Source organism: Apteryx mantelli, chromosome 26 (assembly GCF_036417845.1).
Source record: "Apteryx mantelli isolate bAptMan1 chromosome 26, bAptMan1.hap1, whole genome shotgun sequence".
Taxonomy (NCBI): domain Eukaryota; kingdom Metazoa; phylum Chordata; class Aves; order Apterygiformes; family Apterygidae; genus Apteryx; species Apteryx mantelli.
This window is the reverse complement of record NC_090003.1, coordinates 2827115-2851162: the sequence shown is the minus strand read 5'-3', so window position 1 is coordinate 2851162 and position 24048 is coordinate 2827115. Positions and strand designations below refer to the sequence as shown.

Genomic DNA, 24048 nt, shown 5'->3' with positions numbered 1-24048 from the left:
CTTAATCTAGTTGAATTTGTAGAGTTCTTTTGTGTTAATTACTACATAAAACTTTGCAAAAATAGCTACTTATTTTTCTTATATGAGTATGTAATTTTATTATTCATATGAATTTGGCTGTTTGGGATTAGAATGTTTTGAAATGCACAGAAACCTTCACTTTTTTTCCCCATGGGACTGACCCATAAAATATATTCAAAATAAGATTCTGGGAGTCAACACATGCAGTTTACTTAAGCATTTGTTTTAAATAGGAAAAGCTACTATTTACATCTTCTATAATTTTATCTCTAAAGTGGTAAGTTTTTAATTTTTTTTAATTTTTATGGTTTTTTATATATATAAAAAATATATAAATAAATATATATATATATAAAAAAGAATGAACAGGAAGACAAAGAAAAAACCTTATGTCAAATTATGTGGTGAGAGGATTTTTTGGTAGGTGTACAGCTTGCCTGTTGTACTTAAGAATATGCTGGCACTGCAGAAATGAGCATGTCCTGGGCAGAGCACATGTGAATGGCATATGGACTTGACAGCTCAAACACTTTGTTACTGTTTTCAATATGAAGGCAAAACAGAGAGGCCTCTGCATATGCAGTTGAACTTCATGACATATGGGCATGATAGGTGCAATGCATTCTATATAGTAGCTGGAGAGCTCTCTTTAGGAAATAGTCTTCAAAATGATATTAGTGAAAAGGAATACAATGGGATATCAGATATATCCATGTAAGAGTATGGAAGGGTCTACAAGACCCTTAAGAGAATATCCAGGTCTTGGTGTAGAAGTTAAGAACATACTGCTCTTCTCGGTGTGTTCCAGCCATCTTCCAGCCACGTGTGGAAAGAAGTTGGAGCCAGGGAGAAGGCTGACCAAATGCACCATGAGAATGCACAGAAAGAACACTCTCTGGTCAGGAATAAATCTAGAAAAGGGAGTAGGGTTGTTTGCATGTCAGAGGTTTTCCTGGGTAATGATTGGCCATGACCTTAAGACTGCTGCCTCTGGAGTGAGAAGGCTGGACTGAAAAAATCTTACCTTGCACGTTCAGTGCAAAAAAGATCTCAGCCTATCAAACTGAAAGACAGAGCTCTTTCCAGACAGATTTTAAAAGCATAATTGTGCTTCATAAGCAAAATATATTTTCTGTGTTCTGTTTACATTCAGCATTTGTTACTTTTAATCCTATGAACCTTAAAAAACAAACAAAACCCAATGCCACACTAACTAGGGAGCCTTAGCAGGAAGTTCCAGAACTTGGATTCGACTCTTTCCTCTTAGGCAGTGATCACAGGTGGTGAACTTGGTGGTAAGGGATGAAAGAGGAACATGTCATTCATTTATTTCTACAGGAAGTCTGACAAAGCATATATGACTCTTTTATTGTAACAAAATTATTTAAATTTAATCATTATAAACATTAAAATTTCTTACAACTTTGAGGGGTTTTGTAATGTTTTAATTGTTACCCTCAAATACTGTATTTGGGAATTGAGTCATCTTATTAACTTGTCTTTTTACTGAAGTTAAATAACATCCATCATTTTAATCTCCTATGTCTTGGTTTAACAGACAATAGAACACTGAATTGCAGTTAAGCAGATGGTTTAATTTTAAGTAACATCAATTACTGTAAAAATGTATTTTACTGAATTTTTTGTAGTTGCAAAGAGGATATGATGAATTTGATCCAGATGTGAATACCCTAAAGATGGAATTTAAACTGGGATTGTAGTGGGATAGAGAGCTAGATCCCTAACTGAGGTGGTTTGTCAAAAGGTTTTAGAGCTGTTTTTCATTTAGTTATGGTTAAAATATATGCAGGCTGTGTATGTTGTTATATGCCTTTTACTTGAATGTGTTTTCACAACTGTAAAATCATGCGAATACGGTCATTTTGCCTGTGATAATCCTCCTTTCAGTAATGATAGGAAAATAAACTAGTTTTGCATAATCTCCAGGAAAGTATGGAAGTGCTCCATCCTCTTGTCACTAGCCCTCTTACCTCTGCAATGAAAACCACTTCTTTGCTGCCTCATTCTCTTCTAGAAATGCTTTCACTCAAGATCCAGATTTGTTCAGCCACTCTGAAAGCAGATACCATTTCTTCAAAGGAAGCAGGACTATGATTTGGATCTATAGGAGAGACAGCATAAATGAGGGAGTACAGGGCTTCAGCCTTTTACTGAAATTTATCCATGAAAATTTTTTACCTCTCTGCAGATTACAAGACTAGATTCCTTAGAGATTTCTTTTTACCTAGGCACCCTGAGTGATAAAGTATGTATCAAACAAAAGCATACTAGGACAGATTAATCACTCATGTTTAGCAGTAACATAGGTATAGACTGTAAAAGGAGAAAGCATAATGAAGTGTGAGATGGACTGAACTGGAAGTAGTGTGTACATTTCCTTTCTCATCTCGGAACAGAGATTATCAAATGGTCTAGCTGCATAGCTTGTTATTCTGAGTAATATCAGATGACCTTTATGACTTGGATGGATTTACTATTGAATTTCTTGTACTGAGAACGGAGTAATAAATGTCACTTCTAGGGTAATATATTATTGTCTCATGCGGCCCAAGCAGCAAAGGAGGGAAAATACATCAGTATTAAAATACTAGATTTCTCACTGCAGAAAAGTTAGTACTTCTGATAAACTAAAGTAAATATTATAACTTGTTGACACAGACATCCAGATAGGAAGTTTTAACCTGAATCTGTGTTAGAAATTTGCCTTTTTTGTGTGTGTGTGTGTGTATCCATAGGAGATTTATTTTGTTGTTAGCATGCACTAGTTTACCATATTTGACTCAAATGTAGAGAAAGGCTGGAAATTGCTCATTGTAGTACAGAAAGTGAATTAAAACCTAAAGAAAATGTTCAATTTTTTAAATCTTAGGGAAAAAAATGCACAAACTGCAGCGCTACCATTTCTTTAAAAGTGACCTCATCTCACTGGCAACTTAATAGTAATTAATAGAAAGTTGGGCTTTGCTTTGCATGAGCAGATACCAACAGCTGTTTCAGAAAGTTCAGAATTACAGCTAGTTCTAAATATTGTCTAGCATCTGGTATTTCAAAGGGTGGTGAAATGGTCAAAGAGAAGACTATCTACTTCTTCCCTAGCATAAGGCATTTAGTGGTTGGCTAATAGCCTGATTAATGTAGTTTAATTTTTAGATTTATGTCTAGTGAAATATTATTACTATGAAACCAGAACTTCTTAAGAAATTTCTCTCAATCTCCATACAAAACCATGTATTAAAACAGTCTTATCACTTTGTCATTTAATATTGTTATCACTGAGGATTTTTTGCATGAAAACAAATTTTTGATTTTCCATTAGTGTCATTAGGTCTCTTCCAAAGGGAGTTTTGAATGTTGATTTTCTATCTGATATTTCTCTAGAGGAACGGTGACCTCCAGTGGCCAGCAAGGCTAATCCAAACTGTATATACTACGTAGGCCATAACAGATCAGAATAATGATCAAGTCTGGTAGCCTGTCTCTATCAATGCCAATACCAGAAGCTTCAGAGGAAGGTAAAAATGGTTCCAAATGCTCATAGCCTACAATGTTTCTCATAGGGATGACTAATTTCCTTATGATTCATGTAGTGGTCAATTTTATGCCCTGTAGCATGAGTATTGATATAGTTTGTATAGATGTTCAGTTCAAAAATATGGTCAGAAAACTATCTGGTATGTTTTGTATTTTAACCACAGTTTTTAAGTATGAACTTCTGTGGTAACAAACTCCTTACTGTAATATGGGGGGGGGGGGGGTAAGTAGAGTATAATTCATATGATTAAAAAAAAATTACCTCTACAATTCAGAGAAGGCTGGAAGAATTCATATAACCAGAATTTCATTCTGCAATAACTAGGCAACTTATTCTTAAATCAGTTGCTTGCATTGCATTGCATTACCAGATGGAAATTTTTTACTGGTGATTAAATTATGTAACACAAGGTAAAAATCTTATCCTCGCTCCCCTCCAAAACATACATGCCATACATTGCCCATACGTGAACACACAATTTTGCACTGGAAAATTTTATATTTTGTATCTTATATGGAATTTTCAAGGAATTTCATAAAGATCTCCATGTTGAATTTACTAAGCTTAGTGATTAGGCTGCCTGCTTACTGTTAGCAGTGAAGACTAAGCTCTTGACTTTGCAGAGGCAAAGATTTGTGAAATGGTGTATAGCCTACGTGGAAGTTTTGAATATCATCATTATTTGACTGTAAACTCTGTTACACAAGCATTCTGATTGAGATTCTGTGTCCGTATCCTTAAGCCACACTGCTGAATTTTTTTGCATGCAGAAGGAGGAGGGAAGGGAGAGGAATAAACTGGTGCTATGATCTGAGCAAAGGATTCCCTCTTGCAGGAATAGGAACATCACCTGTCATAAGTTATGCAATGCATTCACAGATGCTTCTGAGCGATTACGCTACTTGGAATTTGCAGTTATCCTTCCATTTGGTATGTCTCTTTCAATTCTGCCCCAACATAACCCCCACCCTTCCTTTGCAAGGAGATCCATGCAAGTTTTGCACCCCTATTATGATATAGCTCTGAGAGTCTCCCTGTATATTTTTACAAAGCCTGTAGCAGTGGGGCACTGATCCTATTTAAGGTCCTGTAATTTCTAGTTAGGTGACCTTTTGGACAAAAAGGACATACAATAATGATAAGTATATTATTTTAGTGTTGGAAACCTAGATTTATTTATCATGTTTTCCTTTGTTTTGCTAAGGAGAAAACATAGTTTTAGTTCAGTAATGTTAAATGGGAAAAACAAGTTGCTAACCGAATCATATAATATCATATAATCACTAGCAACTTCTTACATAAGATAATTTCAAACAACCTTCAAAGCAAAGAATGTATCCTGAAAATTCCACACTGAAAACAGTAAAGCTGGCATTATTGAAAAAGGATGTTAAGATATATGTGCCAACTCAAAACACCCCAGGATTCTCACAAGTTTGTTTTTGCATTGTCTTGCCTTGTATCAGTCTTTCCTATTGCTTTCTTCTACTGACAAGGTAATGACACGATCCATTTTTAGATGTGTGTTCTGAGGTTGGTGTACATAGTCACAGCCTCATTAAATTAAAGGAGCTTTGTATGAATGTAGGATTCCAATTGTGCAAACTTCTTGCAGAACTGACATTTTAGATGGTCATAAGTAGAAGAGCTGTGAAAATACATGGTTTTATGTTACGTTTAACATAGTTATGATTATAACTATCTGTTAAATTGACAGTTTGGGGGCAAATTATAAATTTCACTTTTCCTTTCGTGTATAATAGCTCTTCAAAGTTTTGCTGCAAGAATTGTGTTCTTTTTACAAAATACACTAAACTTGCTAGTATCTATAAATATGCTAAAAGTGAAAATGCGATTGATTAAAAAATATATATATATATGAGGCAATATATGCTAGCATCTTCACTGGGATGTTACATTTAATTGCCGGTTTAATCATTTGGCATGCCTTGCTTTGTAACTAGCAACCTGGTTATACTTTTGGAATTGTGTTTCTAATGAAACTATGTTTTCTCTGTGTGATGTGTGGCTAACAAGAAATGACAGTCTGGTCCTAAATGAAGTTAGGTCCATGGAGCATGGAACTCAATGACTATTTTTTTAAATAGGAAAAAAATAAGGGATTCAATCAAATATTTAAATAAGTAAAGAATCAAAACAGATTCTGGAAAGAAAGGAGAAATTTCCAGGTAATTCTAATGTCTCTCTAGATAAATGTGTTGCAATTGTTCCTGATCCTCAAAATTTCTAGGATGTGGTATTTACATCTGGGAGTATTTCACTGATGTGAAAGTAAATATATTGGCCAGTTGGTTTGTAGGATTGAGCTCTTCTTAATTTTTTAATCAAAACCTTCAAATGATTAACTGAAATTTTCTGATTAATTTTTTTCAGTTACCAAGGTATCCTGTTCAAACCAGGCAATATGTACTTCCTGCCTTTTACTGTATTGATGTATACATTTTACTGTATTGTGTATACGTAGATGTGTGTGTATATATATAGTGTATGTATGTGGGAGCTAAACTTTCTGATACCTTTTAAAACTTAGATACCTTCTAAGTTTTCTGTATAGAGCTCTAAAAGAAAAATTAAGGGTTAGGAAAGGAAAACTGATGAAACTTTCATGGTTTTGTATAAGCCAAAGCTAGTTTCAACTACATTAAAACACACTTTCAAATAGAGGTTCCACCTGATTTGTTGGATCTCCGTCAACCACTTAGAGCTATAGTATTTTTTAATGTAATTATGAAGGAAAAGGGACTTAAACATTGTATTATTCATTTGCCAGTTATGACACCAATCAGTTTTGACCCTTTTCATCAATTTTTGCTTATTTTGATAGGCACGTGGATCTCAAAGATACTATATTCTGTATTTTCTGTGAAAACAAGCATTGTGGTGGACAAGATAGAACCAAATTAGTTTCCTAGTGAGAGAAGATGAGAGGAATTAAGCTTTTATCTGTTCTGTCTCTCAAAAGCAACTGTCTAATCAGGACACTTGTATTGGCTGACCAGTCAATAGCCATACACTTCTGGACTAGCTATGCCCAACAAACCAGGAGTCCCTAGAAGGAACTGAGTGTTGTGGGAGATGGACACATGCTCATGGGAGAGGAGATAAAGAAGATGTAGGATGTTTGATATGAGAACTCTGGAAGTATTCTGCTTAGTGTTGCATAGGATTTGGGAGAGCTGAAGCCAGAATTCAGAGTTGCTTATTTCTAAAGTACTAATTTCAGTCCAATCCAGGTCAGGATCCAAAGTCATTCCAGTGTCGTCTTTAAAGAAATAGATTTTCTCAGGCAACTTCCATATGACAGTGCAATGCCAAGTAAACTTAGAGCTTTTAGGAAAGAACTTAATCAGTTGCTTGTAATTTAATGTCAATTTCTGAGCAAATTTTAGTCTTCAGTGTATAACACTTTCTTATTTTATGCTTAGTAAATATGATCATGTTTTATTTATTGAAGTAATAAGATTTATTCATGGCCAGTCTTAGTGTTTCATGCCTGTCATCACTTATATGTAGATGTGATGATCATCTGTTGAGTATGAAAGATAGATACTCTTCATTGGTGTTAGTTCCACTATTTTTTTCATCCCAGTTTACTTACCAAGGTATACAGGCACTTTGGTTATCCCACTATTTCTAACTAGTGAGGCATTAAAATGCATAAAGGTACATATTAAATTTTAGGAAGTGTTGCACTTTTCCATGCATAATTTATCTCTAGTACTTAATGCTCTCCTTTTTACCTTTGTAACATTGCATTCCTGAATTGTATTTTTTTAGTATAGGGTATGCCCATAGCATATTGACAACCATGGACATTAGTACTTGATCAGTCATCTTTATATAAAACATGTAGACATTTGTAGGACAAATCTAACTAAAATCATATGAAGAAGTGATATAACCTCTCTGAAATGCTCTGAATTTTAGTTATACTAGAAAGTGTTTGAAACATTAGCTGTTCTGCTTGCTTATGTCTAGTGTAGTTCAGTTCACATCAAGTTTTTATTATTTAAATTTCTGTGTTTGGTAAGCAGTACTGTTCATCTCCTCTTGATTTTTCCAGAGTGTAGTGCTTTGAAGTAGATTGTTTGTATAAAGGAAATGAGCAGTAGCTGTGACTCGGTCGTTGCACAGTGTGCTAAGTATGTAAAAGAACTAGTATGAATGTCCCCCAAACTGTAAACAGAAATGGGAGAAGGACAGCTAACTTTTTTCCTCAATCAATGTTTTTGAGCATCAACAGAAGGAATGTGTTGCGTTTGCGCCCCCGCCCCACCCCCTCCCGGCAGTTTGCAATGCAGAAGAGAACTTTTGAGGTTTTGTTAGTGTTTATTTTAGGGTATAGTGTGAAATTTCAAGTCATGATCAAGAGGGTTCAAATCGCAAATGTGAGCGGTGTATAATAACTTCAGGAAAAACATGAGGACTACAAATCCAGTAGAATAATTCAGAGTCAATCCTTTGGAAGTTCCATTGATTCCTTAAAATTTAAGATGCTTTATTTTCTATAATATTTTAACTGGCAGACTCAGTAATATGGTAGAAGTAATATGTGTAGACGACACAGTAGTATTACTTGTCATTTATGGTAAAATGTGATTCAGCTAACTGGTTTTGTGAACCAATAAATCAGCCAGATCAATTGCATGTACTTCCATTAGCTTCCAAAATTTAACTAATCTTTGATTTCCCCCCTCCCCCTGCCACTGGTCCTGGAACTAGGACTACTTTGAAGCAAGCTAAAAAGGATGGAGTTCTTCCTGAGCCTTTTTGAACTACCATGGGTAGAGATTCAAACAGATAATCACATTTAACTTGTCACCTCCTATATAACTCAAGCTTGTGATAACAGGGATCTGACGACTCTGGAGACTAGCAGGGATTTGTCTTAATCAGAAAACAGACATGTTGAAGATGCTATTGGTAGTAGCAGATCAGAAAAGGTTCTTAATGAGTAGAACAGCATTATTTGAGGCAAAAAAATTTTCCCCATGTTTTATTTACTCTCTGGTGTGAAAGATAAATATTGGGTTCCAGCTCCTTTAGCAGGACATATTTTATGTGTATATATATATATATATATACATAGTTACATTTTAATTAGAAAGTAAAAGTCTGGGCTGTTTCAGCTATTTTATTGTTTAGCATTACTTGCTTTCAGTGACTGCTTACCCCTGTGGCTAGTCATTGATGAGGGCATTAGTAAATAACGCTTACTATTTTGTTCTGTGCTAGAATTATATTAGCAAATAAATAAGTGATTATATTGAATTAACATAGGTTGATTTACATGCAGCTTATGTTTTCTAAGAGCTCACCACACAAGAGGGGAACTTCAGAGAGGAGTTTATGAAAGGGTAAAAATGAGTTATATACTGGGGGAAAGTATCTTGTCTTGAGTGGAAAGTTTCTGGAATATGTTCTCAGTTTAAAAACTGACCCAGATTTATACAGCAACAATGCTTTTCTTAATTTACACGGCAAGACACTTGGGAAACAGTTTTTTCTACACTCTGTAAACTTAATTTTTTATTAAATTCTGATGATTTTTCCAGTGTTTTTGTATTTAAAATATAGCAATAATATAAACAGGGTGACTGTATACCATTTAGTGTCAAAATCTACTTGACTAAAATTTAATGCCAGATGTTATTTAATGTGTTTATATCTTTCACCAATGTTAAACTTAAGTATAGTGACTTACGTGTGTATGTTATCTAGAGACAATGTATGTTGTTGTTTTTTAGATTTAGTAAATATTCAATATTTTATTTTTCCCTCCCCCATTATAATTCTTCTTAGCTGGAGAAGAAGCAAGCAACCCCTCCATTTCAGCCGCAGATCACAGATGATTATGGTTTGGATAACTTTGATACACAGTTCACCAGCGAACCTGTGCAGCTAACCCCGGATGATGAGTATGCTTTTCTTTTTCCCAAATACAATTGCATGCTAAGAAATATTTACAAATTACAAAATTATTTACAGTTTTCTAAGAGGAAAGTATGTACTCAGCATTAGAGCATGGTCAAGTTAAAGAATTCTGTTTCTTTAAGTAACTGATATTTTGCATAACTTATTTTTATATTAGAAGACTGCCTAGTAATCTAATAAATGATCAGAAGAGTTTATTGATTTATTGCTGAGCGTGTGCTTAGTGGTGTATGAGGAGATGAAAATTTGATTCCGAACCCAGGGAGTTTGCATTTCTGCATTAATAAAAAAACCATTTGAGATGCAATTTCTCATGTCTTGGAATAAACTTGAGATAGCAGAAGAATCTTAGAAAAGGGTATTATTTAAATGTGCTATGGAAATTTTTGCAAGAAGTGAAAGTATGGTTTAGTAAAGGAGTTTGAAGGCTGAGAAGCGGTTGCAGTATGCAGAAGAATAAAGTGGCTTCAAATACAAGATGGTGTATGAGAAGACAGGCTATATTTCGGTAGTTAGGTGGGAGACTTAGCTTGCCCAGATTCTAAGAGCATAACTGTACAAAGGTTTGGGGGTATGCTGAAGCCTAAAAAGTTGAAATTGGAAACTTGAACTTCAGTTGGGAAAAACAAGGGGAAGCTCTATGCAACAGGGGAAGAATGTCAGAGAAAGAGTTTTATCTTCATTTGTCTGGGAAGATCTAGCACATGTCTGATTAGTAAATGCACTGTGGAAAGTGAGGGGAAAGTGATTCAAATGATATCCAGGTGAGAATCAGTATCTAATTGCTGAGAAATGGAAAAGCTTGCATCTTTTCTATTCTCTTTTTCCAAGGTGTGTTTTTTCTTTCAAGGCTTGGGCATGTGACACAAATGCTGGATGGGACTTAAAATACACCTTTTAATCTTTAAAATATGTTTTTTTATGAAAGGGCATAGTAGTGCATGTTATACACCTAGCATTCTTTTCTAGTGTTCTTTTAAAAAGTTGTTTTGAAATTTTTCTGAATGAAAGGAGACTTGGAGTTTATTTCAAATCTAAGACTTGGAACCATGGTACTGGTGCAGCTAGAGCTGTTAGGTGAGCTTTATTGCAAAAGAACAGCAAAGCTTTGCCTGCACTTTATACACTCACATTTTCTCATTGTATGTAGTTTTTTTCATTTGTTTTTTCTTATTGGGCTAGATGCCCTATGCTGGAAATTGTAATGCATTCTTTTCCAGATATTTCTAGCCTCTTGTCCTGTTCACTGGATTTGTTTGAAGAAAACAAATTTGTTGAATTTGCAGTTTTTCATTATTTACAAGCTTAACTGAAGTCTGTAGAGGGTCTGATTAAAGATGTTCTAGAATGAATCATTTGGACTAATCAGATGCTTCATAGAGCTGGTTCTGAAATATTTTTTGTAACTGAGGTATTAATAATAGACTTGTCGTGTCTAAGTTCTTAGATACTGTCTGAAGTGCTGCATGAAATATAGTGGCATACTCTCATTGCAGACAGAGGCTGTTGCATATTATCAAATGGCTTTCATAATTAAAGACACAAGACTGTCACATTCCAGCCTGTGTTTTTACTAGTTGTGCCCCTTCCATGGTTGCTACACAACAAAGCTAAACTGTTCTGAAAGATGGGCAATGTCATCTCAAAGCTTTCTTCACAAAGTCCTAGTCCAGCCCCCCAGGAATGAGAGAGACTAAAGATTAGCTAGTTTGTCTGGGGATTTTGATTTGTACAAATAAATGCTATGTTGATTAAATTTGTGATTGTAAAAATGAACCTTGTAACTAGTAATCCAGTTAAGTTGAGTCTACCTCAGTGGCAATAAATTCATGTCACGGGGTCTTTCACTTGGTGCTTTCTTGGGCTAGCAGGTGTTCATTCTCAAGTGATTATGTGTAGGGAGATTTCATTGTGGATGTTTATGTGCCTAGGTGCTCAAGCTTGAATTTTTAACTAGTGTTACCTACGTACCATAGATATATATTTCACAAGCTACCCTGCATTCTCTTTCTCAAGAATCCAGAATAAATGAAGTGAATAGCTGAATGGAGACCAGTGCGATGTACTTCAGTTATGTTTCTGTGTAGAAACCAAAGAATGGCAAGGCATATTCATGCTTTATAGATTCTGCTTGGCAACAAAATTAAGTACTAACTGCATGCACACCTATAGTGGGAAACTATGAACAACACATCTCAAAAGAAGTTCCAAAGAAATTTTGTCTCTTTTATATGCATCAATCTATAACTCTTTCATTTGCTTTCCAGAGCATACAATAGTTCCTGTTTAAAAAGCGATAAGCTTTGTTCCTTTGTGACTCTTTCATACTATGAATCTTATATATAACATTAGCAGCCCTTGCTGACAGGAAAATGACCTGTTTTTTATATGTAAATTGTAATTCTAAAACTTTAATCATCATATGTTTCTTTTGGGCCTGTAAGTAAGCAATTAGCTATCTGGAAGAGCAGGAGAAGCTTTCTATGAAGTGTCTCAGAATTTTCAGTCATATTGCTTTAAATATTGGCATGAGACACCAGTGTGAACTATTTGTATGTTCAGAGATTTTCTTCCATTTATGGTTCTTACTGCTTCTGTACCACTTCGCATCCGTAAATTTTTGTAAGGTATTTTGTTATTATTTGAAAAAAGTACAGCAACACAAATAATAGCTCTGATAACACTAAATCATTATTTTTCTTTATTTTTCAGAGATATAATAAAACGAATAGATCAGTCGGAATTTGAAGGATTTGAATATATTAATCCATTGTTGCTGTCAACAGAAGAAACAGTATGAAGGAATGTCATCTTCAGTGTGGACAATGTGAATGACCTTTAAATTTATCCTTAACTACAGTATATGCATGCAAGGCTGGGGAACTGTAAGATTTTGGATGGAGACCAATGATTTTTAAAAAATTGCTGCTGAAAGTCAGAGGAGACTAATGATTTTGGGTGTCTTCCGCTACATAGTGGTTCTTAAGTTCTGGGCACTGACAAAACTGGCTTCATTAATGAAGTCATTTGCATTTTGTGCCTGTTTCATGAAGAATCAAAACATTTATTGCATCCCTGGAAAAAGAGATTCTGAACAACTTTGAGATCTGCACACTTTCTACAAACATTTGATGCAATGAGCTACCAATTGAAGAATATTAGAGTGTAACAACCTGAAGAATAAAATGTATTACGGTGGTGTTGAAGTTTATTTTTGATGCCTTTTTTCACAAGTGGTACCTGTCTAAACATCTTGGATATATTTAAAAGGAGTTGTGTTTTATTAGCAATCAAAACATAAATTTGGGTACAAGATTTAAGTGCCTAAATGGATAAACTGCATTGAAGAGTTATTACATATTTGGAATGTTCTTAAACTGGGTAAGTTCTGCTTGTTAATATTAAGTAACCGTTTACATATGAAACATACAGTACATAGCTGCAACATAATGTTCATTTGCATCTTTATAGAATTTGAAATGCAGAGTAACTCAGCAATATTAATTCCAATTTAGAATTTACAATATCGATTCCAGAATCTGTTGTTTTAAATTCCAAACTTACCAAAAGATTGAAAAAAAACTAAATTTGCACACAAAGGATTTCTGAAATACTTGAGCAGTGCCTATACCTACAATGATGGTTTTTGTTGAATACTAAATTTTTGAAAAGTATTTTTATCAACAGTACAAATATTCAGGAATAGGGCAAAAGCATAACAGAGGATAGCCTTGAAGCTTAAATAGTACATCTAGAATATACATAACATAAAATATACTTTCCTGATAAAGCACACCTCCTACTTACAATAAACTGTCTGCTTGAAAATACTCAGTATATATTAATAACTAATCATCCTACATAAGAAAATGGGATGTTTTGGTAAAATGTTTTGCATCAAAGTAGTAAGGTTTTTTTTTTTGTTTTTAATGGAAGAAACACTGAATATCTGAGAAATTGTGTAAAGAGGAAGATAGCCACTGAATCCCTTCTCCTGGAAACTGGGAAGGCAGGGAGGGGAGGGAAAGGGGACGTTACATCAGAAAGCTTTAACAATTGATCAGCTTGGAAAAAGTCATGTCACAACATTTGAGGACTAGTAAGTGTGCATTGCTATCTAAAACTTCAGATGCTTGTAAAGATTTACCTGCCTCTACAGGTAACAGCAGCAGAGGCAGTATTTCTTTTTGCTAGGTTTCTGGTTAACTATATTGTGTGGCTTGTAGGTCTAGAAAAAAGGCGTGGGAAAGAAAAAATGAGAAACCCTGTGCCATGACATCTTACCTAATTTGGTGTAAAATGCAGGATAAATTGCAACGTTCTAACTTTCTTTACATTAACATATGGTTTTCTCAGGGTACAGCACTGCATTAGGTGCTGAACGTGACATCTTTTGGATTCACATCCAAGTCATGAGGTGCTAGGATGAGACTGCCAAGACATTGTGTTTAAAATTAACCATTGATTAACAATCTACATTTTTGTATCTCCTCATTAGCCACAATTACGCAGACCTGTGGTTATTTAGTTCTATTAATCCCATTCAGATTTAAGTTGTGGGTTTCTCTCTGTTGGACTGTAGCTTTTTAAATTGAGCAAGATGTGTTTTAACCAGCGCTAAATAATTTAACCAGTAAGAAATACTTGCCTCAAATGCCTGGACATTAGATACCTTGTTATCTAGTAAAAGAATTATTTGCTTTTTTTAAAGGTAATCAGAAAATTTTAAATTACTTTTTTTCCTTTCCCTGGCAATTACTTAATGTACCCTGAATAACTTCTCAGTGTTTAATCAAATTTCCTGGTTATACAACTAATAAGTAGTTAGATCAGTCAGCTCATGAATGGAAATACAGAGATTATGCTGTCCTTTGACATTCTGGGGCATGGGTCTTAGAAATGGAAACAAGGAAGGGTGGAGGGTTATTTGTTTTTCTTTAACCTTGTTTCTAGGTGGCCAAAACATCTTGTTTGGGAGGGAGGGAAAAACAAAATGACATATTTGCTAAACAAGCATTTTAAAGAATACTTGATTTATTTAAAAATATAAGGCATTTATGATGTTGCTGTGTTGCCAAATAGTTTCTGGTTACAAGTTTGGTTGCTCATGTGCAAGTGTATGAAAAATGTTCTGTTCATGATGAAGGGGAAATTTTTTATATGAAGTACTTGTTTTATAAATAAAAGATGATGAAGGATGTAATTAAATGTGTGTTTGGAAAAAAAAAATCCTAATATATTACAAATGGATCTGGTAATGATATATAGTTGTCTTATTTGAAAATAGTAAATGAAAAATCTAGCTAATTTAATGATTGTAAAACAGTAAATATGTTCTTGTAGTTTTGTATAATGAATTAGTTGGGATCTTTGACCAGTTTTAATTGTGCAGAAGATGGTATACTAATCCATAACAGTTAAGATCATTTATATTCTTGCACAACTATTAAAGACTTTAATGAAAAAGTTGACTGTTATTATTTATCAGTAAACTGAGCTGTGTCCAGCTTGTACTTTTTTTAAAGAGACCACATTGTAAATTACAAAAAATCTACAGAATTCTTGCTGTATTTTGATACTGTATTCAATGTTTATTCTGTGTTTTTGGATCACATCTGAACTGTATGTTTTTGAAGTCAAGGGCATAAGCTTATTATGATTGAAAACCATTCAAATACTGAAATTTAGTCTATTAATTTGAGTTACACCTTTTTTCACTTTATGGGAAAGCAATTATAAGAATAGCTGAAAGATGCACAGCTGTAACATTCTTGCATATAGTGCTTTGTGAAAAGAATTTGAACTCCAAGGCTGTGACTTGAGATTTGATGTAACGCATGAATAAGCTAGCTTTTCAGTAAGCTGGGCAAGTGAATAACCTACTTGTTTTTTGTGTTTTTTCCTCCCATTTGTTGTTACTAAACTATCACTAAATATCATTTATTGCTCATGATGGAGAAGGCTGCTTTTCTCAAGCTTATAAAATGCTCACCTGCTGCTATTAGGATGCTATGAAAATTGTAGATGAGTCTTCTGATATCATCCAGACAAGACAAACTTTAAGTTTTTGTTTGTTTTTGTTTTTCCCTGAAACACTGATGGTTACTAAGGGAAAAGCATAAGCTGTTTCTCCCACTTGAGCAGGGACAAGGAGCAACTCTGTTTTGGCCGAGTGACTATATTAAATCTAAAGTTGCATTTCAGTATTATGAAACTGGCAGGAAAAGTGTTCTTACTTATATGTTGCATTCTGGAGCCTAGTTACTTTAGACTAGCCATGTTAATGGAGTGGATATTGACTAAATACTTATAAAGAAAGATATTAATCTAGCTGTGTTGCTTCAAAAAGGAAAAAAAAATTGCACCCTTTATTTGGTCCGGGCTGCTTTCTTTAACATAGATACATTCAGAGAATTGACTGTACAAAGTTTTATTTAGATATTAAACTCATCAAAAATGCAAGGCTAGAGTGAGCATTTTTTATTATTTTTCTCAAATGACCTGTTGAGAAGAAAAAAATGATATCGGTAAACTTCTGGATTAGATGAATTAAGAGTTGTCTTTTGTTAACTGCTTGCTTCTTCTATACTTTTAGATTCTGAACAACTAAGGTGCATGAGACAAAATAGATTCTTCAGGGACTTACAACAGTGAATTCTTCTGAGGTACCCACATTCCAGGAATGCTAAGTGATTTCTGTGGGGGTCTTTGGGACATCTTATAGCATCATTTTCAGAACTAGAACTATTTTATGTATATTTGAGAGGATTTATAATAAAAGGACCATAAACTGCAGGCAGGTGGTATTTCACTTTCCTTGCTGGAAGCATTGGTTTGGTTTGCAGTCTTTAAGCAAGTTTGAGACAAGGACGTATTTCCTTGATGCACTTTTCCTTTGAGAAAGGTTCATCCTGGGCCTTATGACTTTGCTCTTCATTCCTCTGGATTTACCACATTACATCATCTGCGCTTTCAGACAAGCATCTAGCGAGATGACCATCAATATCCAATTGTGACAGTCTGCAAATACAGAGAATTCATTCAGTGAGAAACAAAGTCAATTTACTTGCACTCACTTTCTCACTTCCTAACTAATCAGAGAAATGTTCTAGTAACTTAACATTTCTGAGCATAGAAGTGATTTATCTGTTATCTGCCACAAGCCCTTGTGTCTTCTACTACATGCTGCTGGAGAGTTTGTTAATGCCACTTACTAGAAGGTGATGTTCAGAACATACAATGCTTTCCTTAGAGTGATGAATGCAAAACTTTTGTTTTTAAATATGATCTTAAGGATCATCCCATCTACATGAAATTCCCTACTCTAAGTGATCTTAAAATCAGTTTTCAGTCTAAGCATTCATAATCTAAGACAAAACAGTTGATACAAGACAGAAAACCGTTATCTTATTGCACATTCAACTCTAGCTTGAGAATACAGGAAATGAGAGGTCTCTGGTAGGGATGGATGCTTTAACATTTCTGCTTTGCTTCCTTTTTTTTTAAGGAGGGCTGTTCTTGTGATTGTGAGCTCTTCCCTCCCACTGCCTCCCATTATAACAATCTTTTGCAAAGATTATTAAATTTAATTCTATTAAATGTAAAACTACTCCTAATCAGTACAGAGTAACTAATAGCACAGAGCTGAATATGAGGACGTGGAGTACATCTAGCTTTTCTGTCCAACTTTCTTGACATAATATCCACAGTTTTGTTAATATTATGAAGCGATCCTTTTGTCTCCTTGTTCAGCATCCTAGAGAAAAAGTGTTGCAGACATTTATCTTGCAGCCACAGTTCAGGAGTGTATGTCAGTTTTCAGCAACTATGACAGCATAGATGCTATTAAGAGGTACAATGCCAGGAGACTTACATAGTTATTGTAGAATAGATGTTTAATTGCATGGGTGTTTTTGTTTAGTTTTGGGCGTGGGGGTTTTTTTGTTTTGTTTTTTGTTTTGGTAGAGGTAGTCTGACAGCAGTGTATGACTGTAGTCTTATTTAGTTGTATTAATCAGGGCTTGGAGAAGGAAAATCAGCTTCCTTCCATCTTTCCCTGACCTGGAAAGCTAAATCTAAAATTAAGAGCACGGTTGCTCAGCCAAAAGCATCCACATACTTGCTAAACAGCTACACCAGTATAGCTATAACTGTAAATGCTAGATCTTGAAGAGAATGTGACAGGTATGAGATGAACCCATCTAGCCCTAAAGTTAGCTTTTAGCTGCCAAGAATGCTGATTTAGAATGATTTTTGGATTACAATATAGATTTCACAAAAGTCTTTTTCATAGTCAAGTATTCTCAACTGCTAATTCTAAATGTACTAGCAAGGTTTACCAGAGAACTCAAACTTGGCTTTTTTTTTTTTTTTGAAGTGTTATAATTTAGTGATCACAGACTTTTAGGCTGAATTAGAAGTAGGCAATTCTGGCATTTAAAAAGTGGAACTTTTACAGTAAGACTTTTGCCTACCCTGATTTTCATTGTTTTGTATATGTAGAATGCAACTAAAAGCATTTTGTTTTCTGTATACTCTAAAGTTATTTCAAAAAAATACAAAAGACTTACGTTCCACTAAACTGAATCAGACACATTGGACAACTGTCAAGAGTTAAAGTTCCTTCACTCTGATCTTCAATCTTTTCCTTGCAGCTTTCAGTTCCAGGCATGCTGACAAGAAGAGAGTTCCTTTCTGCAGGCACAGATCTGGCCTCACCAAATGAAACGTTGCCTTGATATGTTTGTAATTGGGACACACTGCTGTTATCTTCTTTTCTGTTTTCCTTGCTGTTCTGTATAGTCCCTCTGTAGTGCTGTTGAGAGCCAAGAGCTTTTGCAGAGCTTTGCAATAAGGCCAAGTGGTATGTAGAATATTTAGGCTGAGTGAGTTTACAGGATTTAGGATTTACATCCAGTTTAGAAATATCTTTTGAGTACTCCCCAACCACATTTTTGGTTTGATCTTTAATAGTTACACAGCATGTTTTCTCATCTGTAGAAGATAAACTTTTTGGTTCATCTGCTTGGCTGCATCCTTTTAGTAAATGGTCAGTTTGGCTTTCTGTTAGCTGAGGGGAGCTAAGATCCTTTGCTTTTAGACATTTTTCTTTGTGAAAAGATGGGAATGATGTCCATTGAAAATCTTTCATTCCAATTTTAAAGACTTCTGATTGTTGTAAATTCTCTTCCTCAGAACTCTAGAACATACACAAAATGTCTTCAGAACAAATGCAGTTCAGTCCATGTATTAAAAACAAGACTGGGCATAGTACAAATAACTGAGAAGGCTAAACTGCATTGAAAAAATAAGTATTTTATATTTAAATCCATCTCCAGTGCTTGTAAAGCAATTAAGAACTTCCTCCTGGACCTTATGCAATATATCTCTTCCTTTAATGTTTCGAAATTGATACAGTTGACTGAACGCAAATAGGATACTCTTAGTATGTCCCACAGAGGCTAAGGAGGTTGAAAGTGCAATAAAATGTGAAGGTTGGAAAAAAAAAAAAAAATTCTCTGGAAGGACCGTTGGGGGTTTTTTGTGTTGTGATATTGCCTCCATATTGTTATATGGAGCACTGTTAAGTTTGTTACTGTGTAATTAACCTCTGTTACAGTTTGCCTTTTTCAGTGTCATTCCTCTAGCAGAAGTTAGTACTTTTGAGCAGTCAGTATACTTGCACTGGGTCAGAAAAATGTTCTTAAGCACTAAACAATTTGCCACACTGTGTGTGTGTGGAGGAAAATCTAGCAAGTTGTTCTTACACCACCTGTTACACCATGTTAAGCCCCACCACTATATGTAGTGACTAAACAGCAGAAAACCAACATCCATTTAAAAGCTGTTTTAGAGTGTTTCTCCTAACCGTTAACATCATAGTTCAGACTATCAGTATTTTAACCACTACACAAAGTGCAGACAACAGCACACACTACCTTTCCAAAGAACTCTGGAAACCTGGGTACTGTTTGCCAATTTGTGCATTTTAAATCGTGATTGACAGCTTTCAGTAGTAAAATCCATGCTTTTTCACACTCGCTTAAGCTTTCTTTTTCAAACCAGGAACATCTGTCAGCCAGTGTTCTGTAAAGAGAGAGACAGTCCGCTAGTTTGTGGGTGGGCAGAAGAGAAGGAAATACTTTGCATTGTTATTAAGTTTGTCTTTTAGTTAACTTGATTTACCCCTCCTGTAACAGTAAGGTGTATCTATCCTTAACCCTTGATTTATCAAGGCAAACGTTTTAAAAGCAAGACATTCCAGTACTTGACAGTGCATTAGGTCCATTAATCTCTTTCAGCCCACTTCATTAGCAAAATTTTGCAACTCTCGCCTTCCCCCCCCCCCTTTTTTTTTAAGGGTTGAGTACAGGGTAATCTTGTGATTGAAAATGCATTTAACTCTGCCTTATGTACAACTAAAAACTCCATTCTCACCTATTTTCTCTTGATCAAGCAGCACAGAACCTGCTAAAATGGCAGTTACATTTGACAATTCTAGCATGCCAAACCATAAAGAGGTACATAAAATTTGTCAACTGGAACAAGTATACAAATGCAGATTCCTCCCAGTTTAAAGGAGAGGCAAGACTGCCTGTGGAGGAAAAAATGGTTTAGCTGTTCATTATACTATTTGTTTACAAAGGCAACTTCCATATAGCCTACAGCAAGTTTTTACTAGAACACAGCTTATTTATCCTGCAAACTTGTTTTTACAGTCTTAAGTAACTATTACAGCTTTTGAAAAAAGTTACCCGATGTTTGAAAAGCATGTCTAAAAGCCTTACCTTCTACTTTAACAAATGAGATGTATGTATTACTGTCTGCACTTCCACGTGAAATAGTTAAGTGTAGCCCTTTTTCTTCTCAAAGGCTGAACTTGACACTTGCTGAGTACAGGAAATCATTAAGTGTTTGCACTGAGGAAGGCAACTGCATTGGTTCCCATGTATGCTTGGCTGTTCCTATACTGCCATTTTAAGCTATTGATGATCTTTCTAAACAATGCTCTTTAATCCTTCCTAGGAAGCCATTAGAAAAGTTTAACTATAAAGCAAGCAAAAGAGGTTTTTATACTATTAGAGCTGTATAAAGCTAATTTCAAGAAAAGAATGGATTATCAATATCAGAATACTAGTTCCAGTGTTCCCACTTCTTACCAATACATTTTATTGGGTGGTAGTCAAAGAATGACACTACAGTAAAGAGAAATTAGATACAATTTTTACAAGGCCTCAAAAGAAGAAAAGCGGCCTTCTGAAGCCTATGTTTTCAAAGTAGGATTGTTGACTACTTGCATGCTTATCCCAACAGGCTGTAACAAGAAGTGCATCGCTACTTCCTTGCCTGTCCTTTCTTCCTGCTCTCTTCCTTGAGGGCTAGAAGAAACAGTAATTGTTTTTGGTCTCCTGTGAATTTATTCTGAAGAAAGATGTCAAGGCTTAATTTTTAATACATTAATAGCACCTGCTAGGAAGGGACCCATGGGGAATGTTATGTCAAAAAAAAAAACCCAAAACATGCAGAAGGCACATGACCCAGTATACTTTAGTTTGCAATTGGCCTCTCAAATTTTTTAGGTGCTATATATGCTTTAGGAAATGACCTTTATACAGTCATTAATATGCTACAGCCACGACTCCGAAATGTTTAAGCTCCCCAGTGCATCTTTGCGGCACGGACACTGACAAGGAGTAGGGGAGAGCAGAGCGATCCCTTCTCCGACGTACCTGCGTACCTGAGACAGCAGCCAGCGCATCTGACCCTATCCCGGATCAACTGAGGGAAGGGGCGAGGCCATTTTGCCCCTGCGGCTTGGGCGGCTCGGCCACCCTTGCCGTGGCGGGGGGAGGGAGCGCGCTGGGGCGCGGCGCAGGCGGCCTGCTCTCCGGCGCGCCCCTCCCATCGCCTCGACTGGAGGCGGGAAGCGGCCCCTGCGTGCTCGCCCTCCCACTTCTCCCCTCCGGGGTCCAGGCAGCCCTCCCCCGCCCCGTCGGGACTCACTGGCGCCGCCCGGGGGGGTCCTGGGCAGGGCTGGGCTCCCGGCTGCGGTCTGGCGGCGCCTTCCTGGGCTTGAGGCGCAGCTTGGCGGCTCCTTCCTGAGACATGGATGATGCACGAGCCCTGCGCCGCGCTGCGCGGCCTAGCCTTCCCTGACAAGCCCCCTTGGCGCTCGTCTCCCTCCTCCCCCTTTTCTGGGCGGGCGGTCCCGTGCCTGTGCATAGGGCTTGCGCCGGTGCGAGGGGGCGGTGCACCGCCCCCTCGCCCGGCCGCTAGGCAGAGGCGACGCCCGCTGGGGAGGCGGCGGCGGCGGCGGGTAGCAGCACGCAGCTGCGAGCCGTGCGGCCCTGCAGCCGTGCCAGAGCTTCCCTTCGCCTCTGCGCCTGGTTGTCAGTACGGTGCTCCTGCCCGTAGGCGAGCGGAGCCGGCTGCAGGCCTTTCTTCGCCCTTGCTGGCCCAAGGCCAGGGCAGGGCCCCGAGACGGGCGGGCCGCCCCAGTGAGCTGTGGGGCCTCGCGCGCGCTTCCCACTCTTCCCTCAGAGCTGCCCTGATGCTCAACGGCTGGTGGGCGGCGGGGAGGATGAGGCTGGGGTGGCCGCCGCGCGCAGCCTGAAAGAAAAATTGCTTCTTAACACCTCTGCTGCGGTCGACTCCGTATCGGCAGTGCCTGTAGTACCACGCATTACCTGAAGTTCAGCTACTAGGTGCTTGTCCTGCTCAAAAGTCATCCTTATAGTATTAATTATAGTTTAAACTTTTTGTATGTGCTGAGTTTTAGTATATGTGGGGTTTGTATGTGGAGTAATCATTATGGAAATACAGTGTTTTATATATGGCCACTGTGTTTTACTGGGTATTCTTTGGGCAGGATCAATGAATTAGTCAGCATATTGTCCCATACTTCCTTGAAAGCAGAATGTTTGGTACTGTAAGTGAATATGTGAAATCAGGCTTTGGTTGAACTGGACGAAATGGCTATGGCCTCGGCTCCATTTGCCATCCCTCAGTTGATTTTTGTGCTGATACCAAAGATTTGTTTACTGTGGTATATGTCCAAAGCCAAAGATTGTTAATTCAAATACTAAGGGAGAGTGGGAGTGCACCTCTGATCTAGTTCCTCTTTCAGGAAAGAAAACTGTTGAAGTCATTGTCTTTTCCAGCAGGAACCTCACTGTATGACTTGAAATAAAACATGACCTAGAGCTGAGCTGTAACTGGTAGTTTTTGACATGGACAGACACACTGATCAGGTTGCAGCCTTTTTGAAAACAGACATATTAGGAAAATGATGACAGATCATTGATAATACCCCAACAGTTATATAAAAGGATCAGAAAGTAACTGCTGATGGAATTCATCACAATCAAGATGAGAATAACTGTATAAGAAAATAAAATTTCTGTTTGTCTGATAACAGGTGTTTATGAGCTGTGGAGGGAGAGCAGGTACAGAGCACTTTTTCTTAAAACTAAATTATTATTGCTGAAAGATGAATTCAAGTTCAGATGAGTCCAAGCTCCTTTTCTATAACTGTGTTTCTGCTGTGCTGAACGTCATATGGACCATTTTGTCTTTGGACTCCCCCTTTAGGCTGCCAGTGTGTTGTCAGTATTGACTGCAGCATTGTATTAAAAATTTTTTGTGAATTACTGTACTAGGCATGCAGACCATCAAAAATGTATTAAATAACAGTTGCTATCAGTTTCTACATGTCTTGGACAGATTTGAACCAGGAAAATATCATTCAGATATTATAGTTAATAGAAATAAATTGGTAGATTTAACCTGGAAGTGACAGATATAATCACACAGCCACCTTCAGCTGTATTATGGACTGAAGGGAGGAAGATGATTCAGTTAGACTGTAGCTAGAGATTTATGAGGCTTGGTCCAGTTTATAGCCTACCTGTGTTAACTTAGGTACTTTGTGTTTCTGTGAGACCACAGCTGTAGAGAGAGGTAATGTCTCTTACTATAATAACTGATACATTAAAAGGGAGTTAATGGTTTTCATTTTGTGTAAGAGTGAGGGTAAAAACATTGAAAGGCGTGAAGTATTTGGTTACTAATAGGAACTGTGTAACTTTCCACAATAGAAAACCCAGCTGAAAAAAAAAAAAAAAAGCAGTAAGAATCATCACACTAGAGTGCTAGCATTTCTTGTATAATAGGTAGACTAAAAGAGAATGAAATTCAGAAAGAAAGAAATTATGATAGAAAAGCTAATCACTGTCATGTAGCCTAACATTTTCCCACACTGATATTTGTTACAGCTACCACAGTACCCAAGAGACACTGGCTCTGTTACAAAAAGTGTGGTGTCTTTGTTTTTTGTTGCCATTTAAAAGCCACTTCACAGTGAGATTAAATGAGATTCCAGGAAACAGGTCCTCCTTTCCCTCTGCATGCAGGAAAGGCATTCTCCCAAAAGTTCCAAGAAGAACCAGGTGAGCTGAATAGAGACAAGAGGGGAAAATTTTAGGCCTGGTATGGGAAGAAAGGTAGTGATGGCAGCAGAC

General features: G+C 36.7%; 2 protein-coding genes across 7 annotated transcripts in view; one reads left to right on the top strand and one right to left on the bottom strand.

Moving 5' to 3' along the window:
- The window catches only part of PRKCZ (protein kinase C zeta), a 77818-nt gene extending 61494 nt beyond the window's left edge, over positions 1-16324 (top strand). Inside the window, exons 14-16 of one of the 2 annotated variants that reach the window (XR_010886353.1) lie at positions 9398-9513; positions 12242-12910; positions 16125-16324. Coding sequence is in view for 1 of the 2 variants with exons in the window: in XM_067310855.1 (XP_067166956.1) it covers positions 9398-9513; positions 12242-12329 (204 nt within the window). In the remaining variant the exon portion in view is untranslated. Of the gene's footprint in view, positions 1-9397; positions 9514-12241; positions 14996-16124 lie in introns of those variants that run through there. The other variant, XM_067310855.1, reaches the window with a different exon arrangement.
- Positions 15944-21704, bottom strand: FAAP20 (FA core complex associated protein 20). Of its 5 annotated transcripts, none has more exons than XR_010886354.1 (5): positions 21533-21704; positions 20317-20575; positions 19468-19615; positions 18100-18728; positions 15944-16549 (listed from the first exon to the last, which is right to left on the bottom strand). XR_010886354.1 is itself a non-coding variant. In XM_067310856.1 (4 exons), exons 1-4 carry the CDS (start codon positions 21634-21636, stop codon positions 16477-16479), a joined length of 954 nt encoding a protein of 317 aa, XP_067166957.1. In that variant the 5' UTR covers positions 21637-21704; the 3' UTR covers positions 15944-16476. The 5 variants fall into 5 exon arrangements, 2 of the variants coding, with proteins under 2 accessions (XP_067166957.1, XP_013799653.1); XR_010886355.1 differs by having other exon boundaries at positions 20317-20418; XR_001292769.2 differs by lacking the exon at positions 21533-21704 and adding an exon at positions 21259-21370 and having other exon boundaries at positions 20317-20418.
- Positions 21705-24048: the final 2344 nt, after the last annotated feature.

Coding starts and splice junctions, on each gene's coding strand:
- FAAP20 (XM_067310856.1), bottom strand. CDS start 21,636: ATGTCTCAGGAAGGAGCCGCCAAGCTGCGCCTCAAGCCCAGGAAGGCG. Junction 18,729..19,467: donor TTCCAGAGTTCTTTGGAAAG/GTAGTGTGTGCT, acceptor TGTATGTTCTAG/AGTTCTGAGGAAGAGAATTT. Junction 16,550..18,099: donor CTGATTCAGTTTAGTGGAAC/GTAAGTCTTTTG, acceptor CTGTATTTGCAG/ACTGTCACAATTGGATATTG.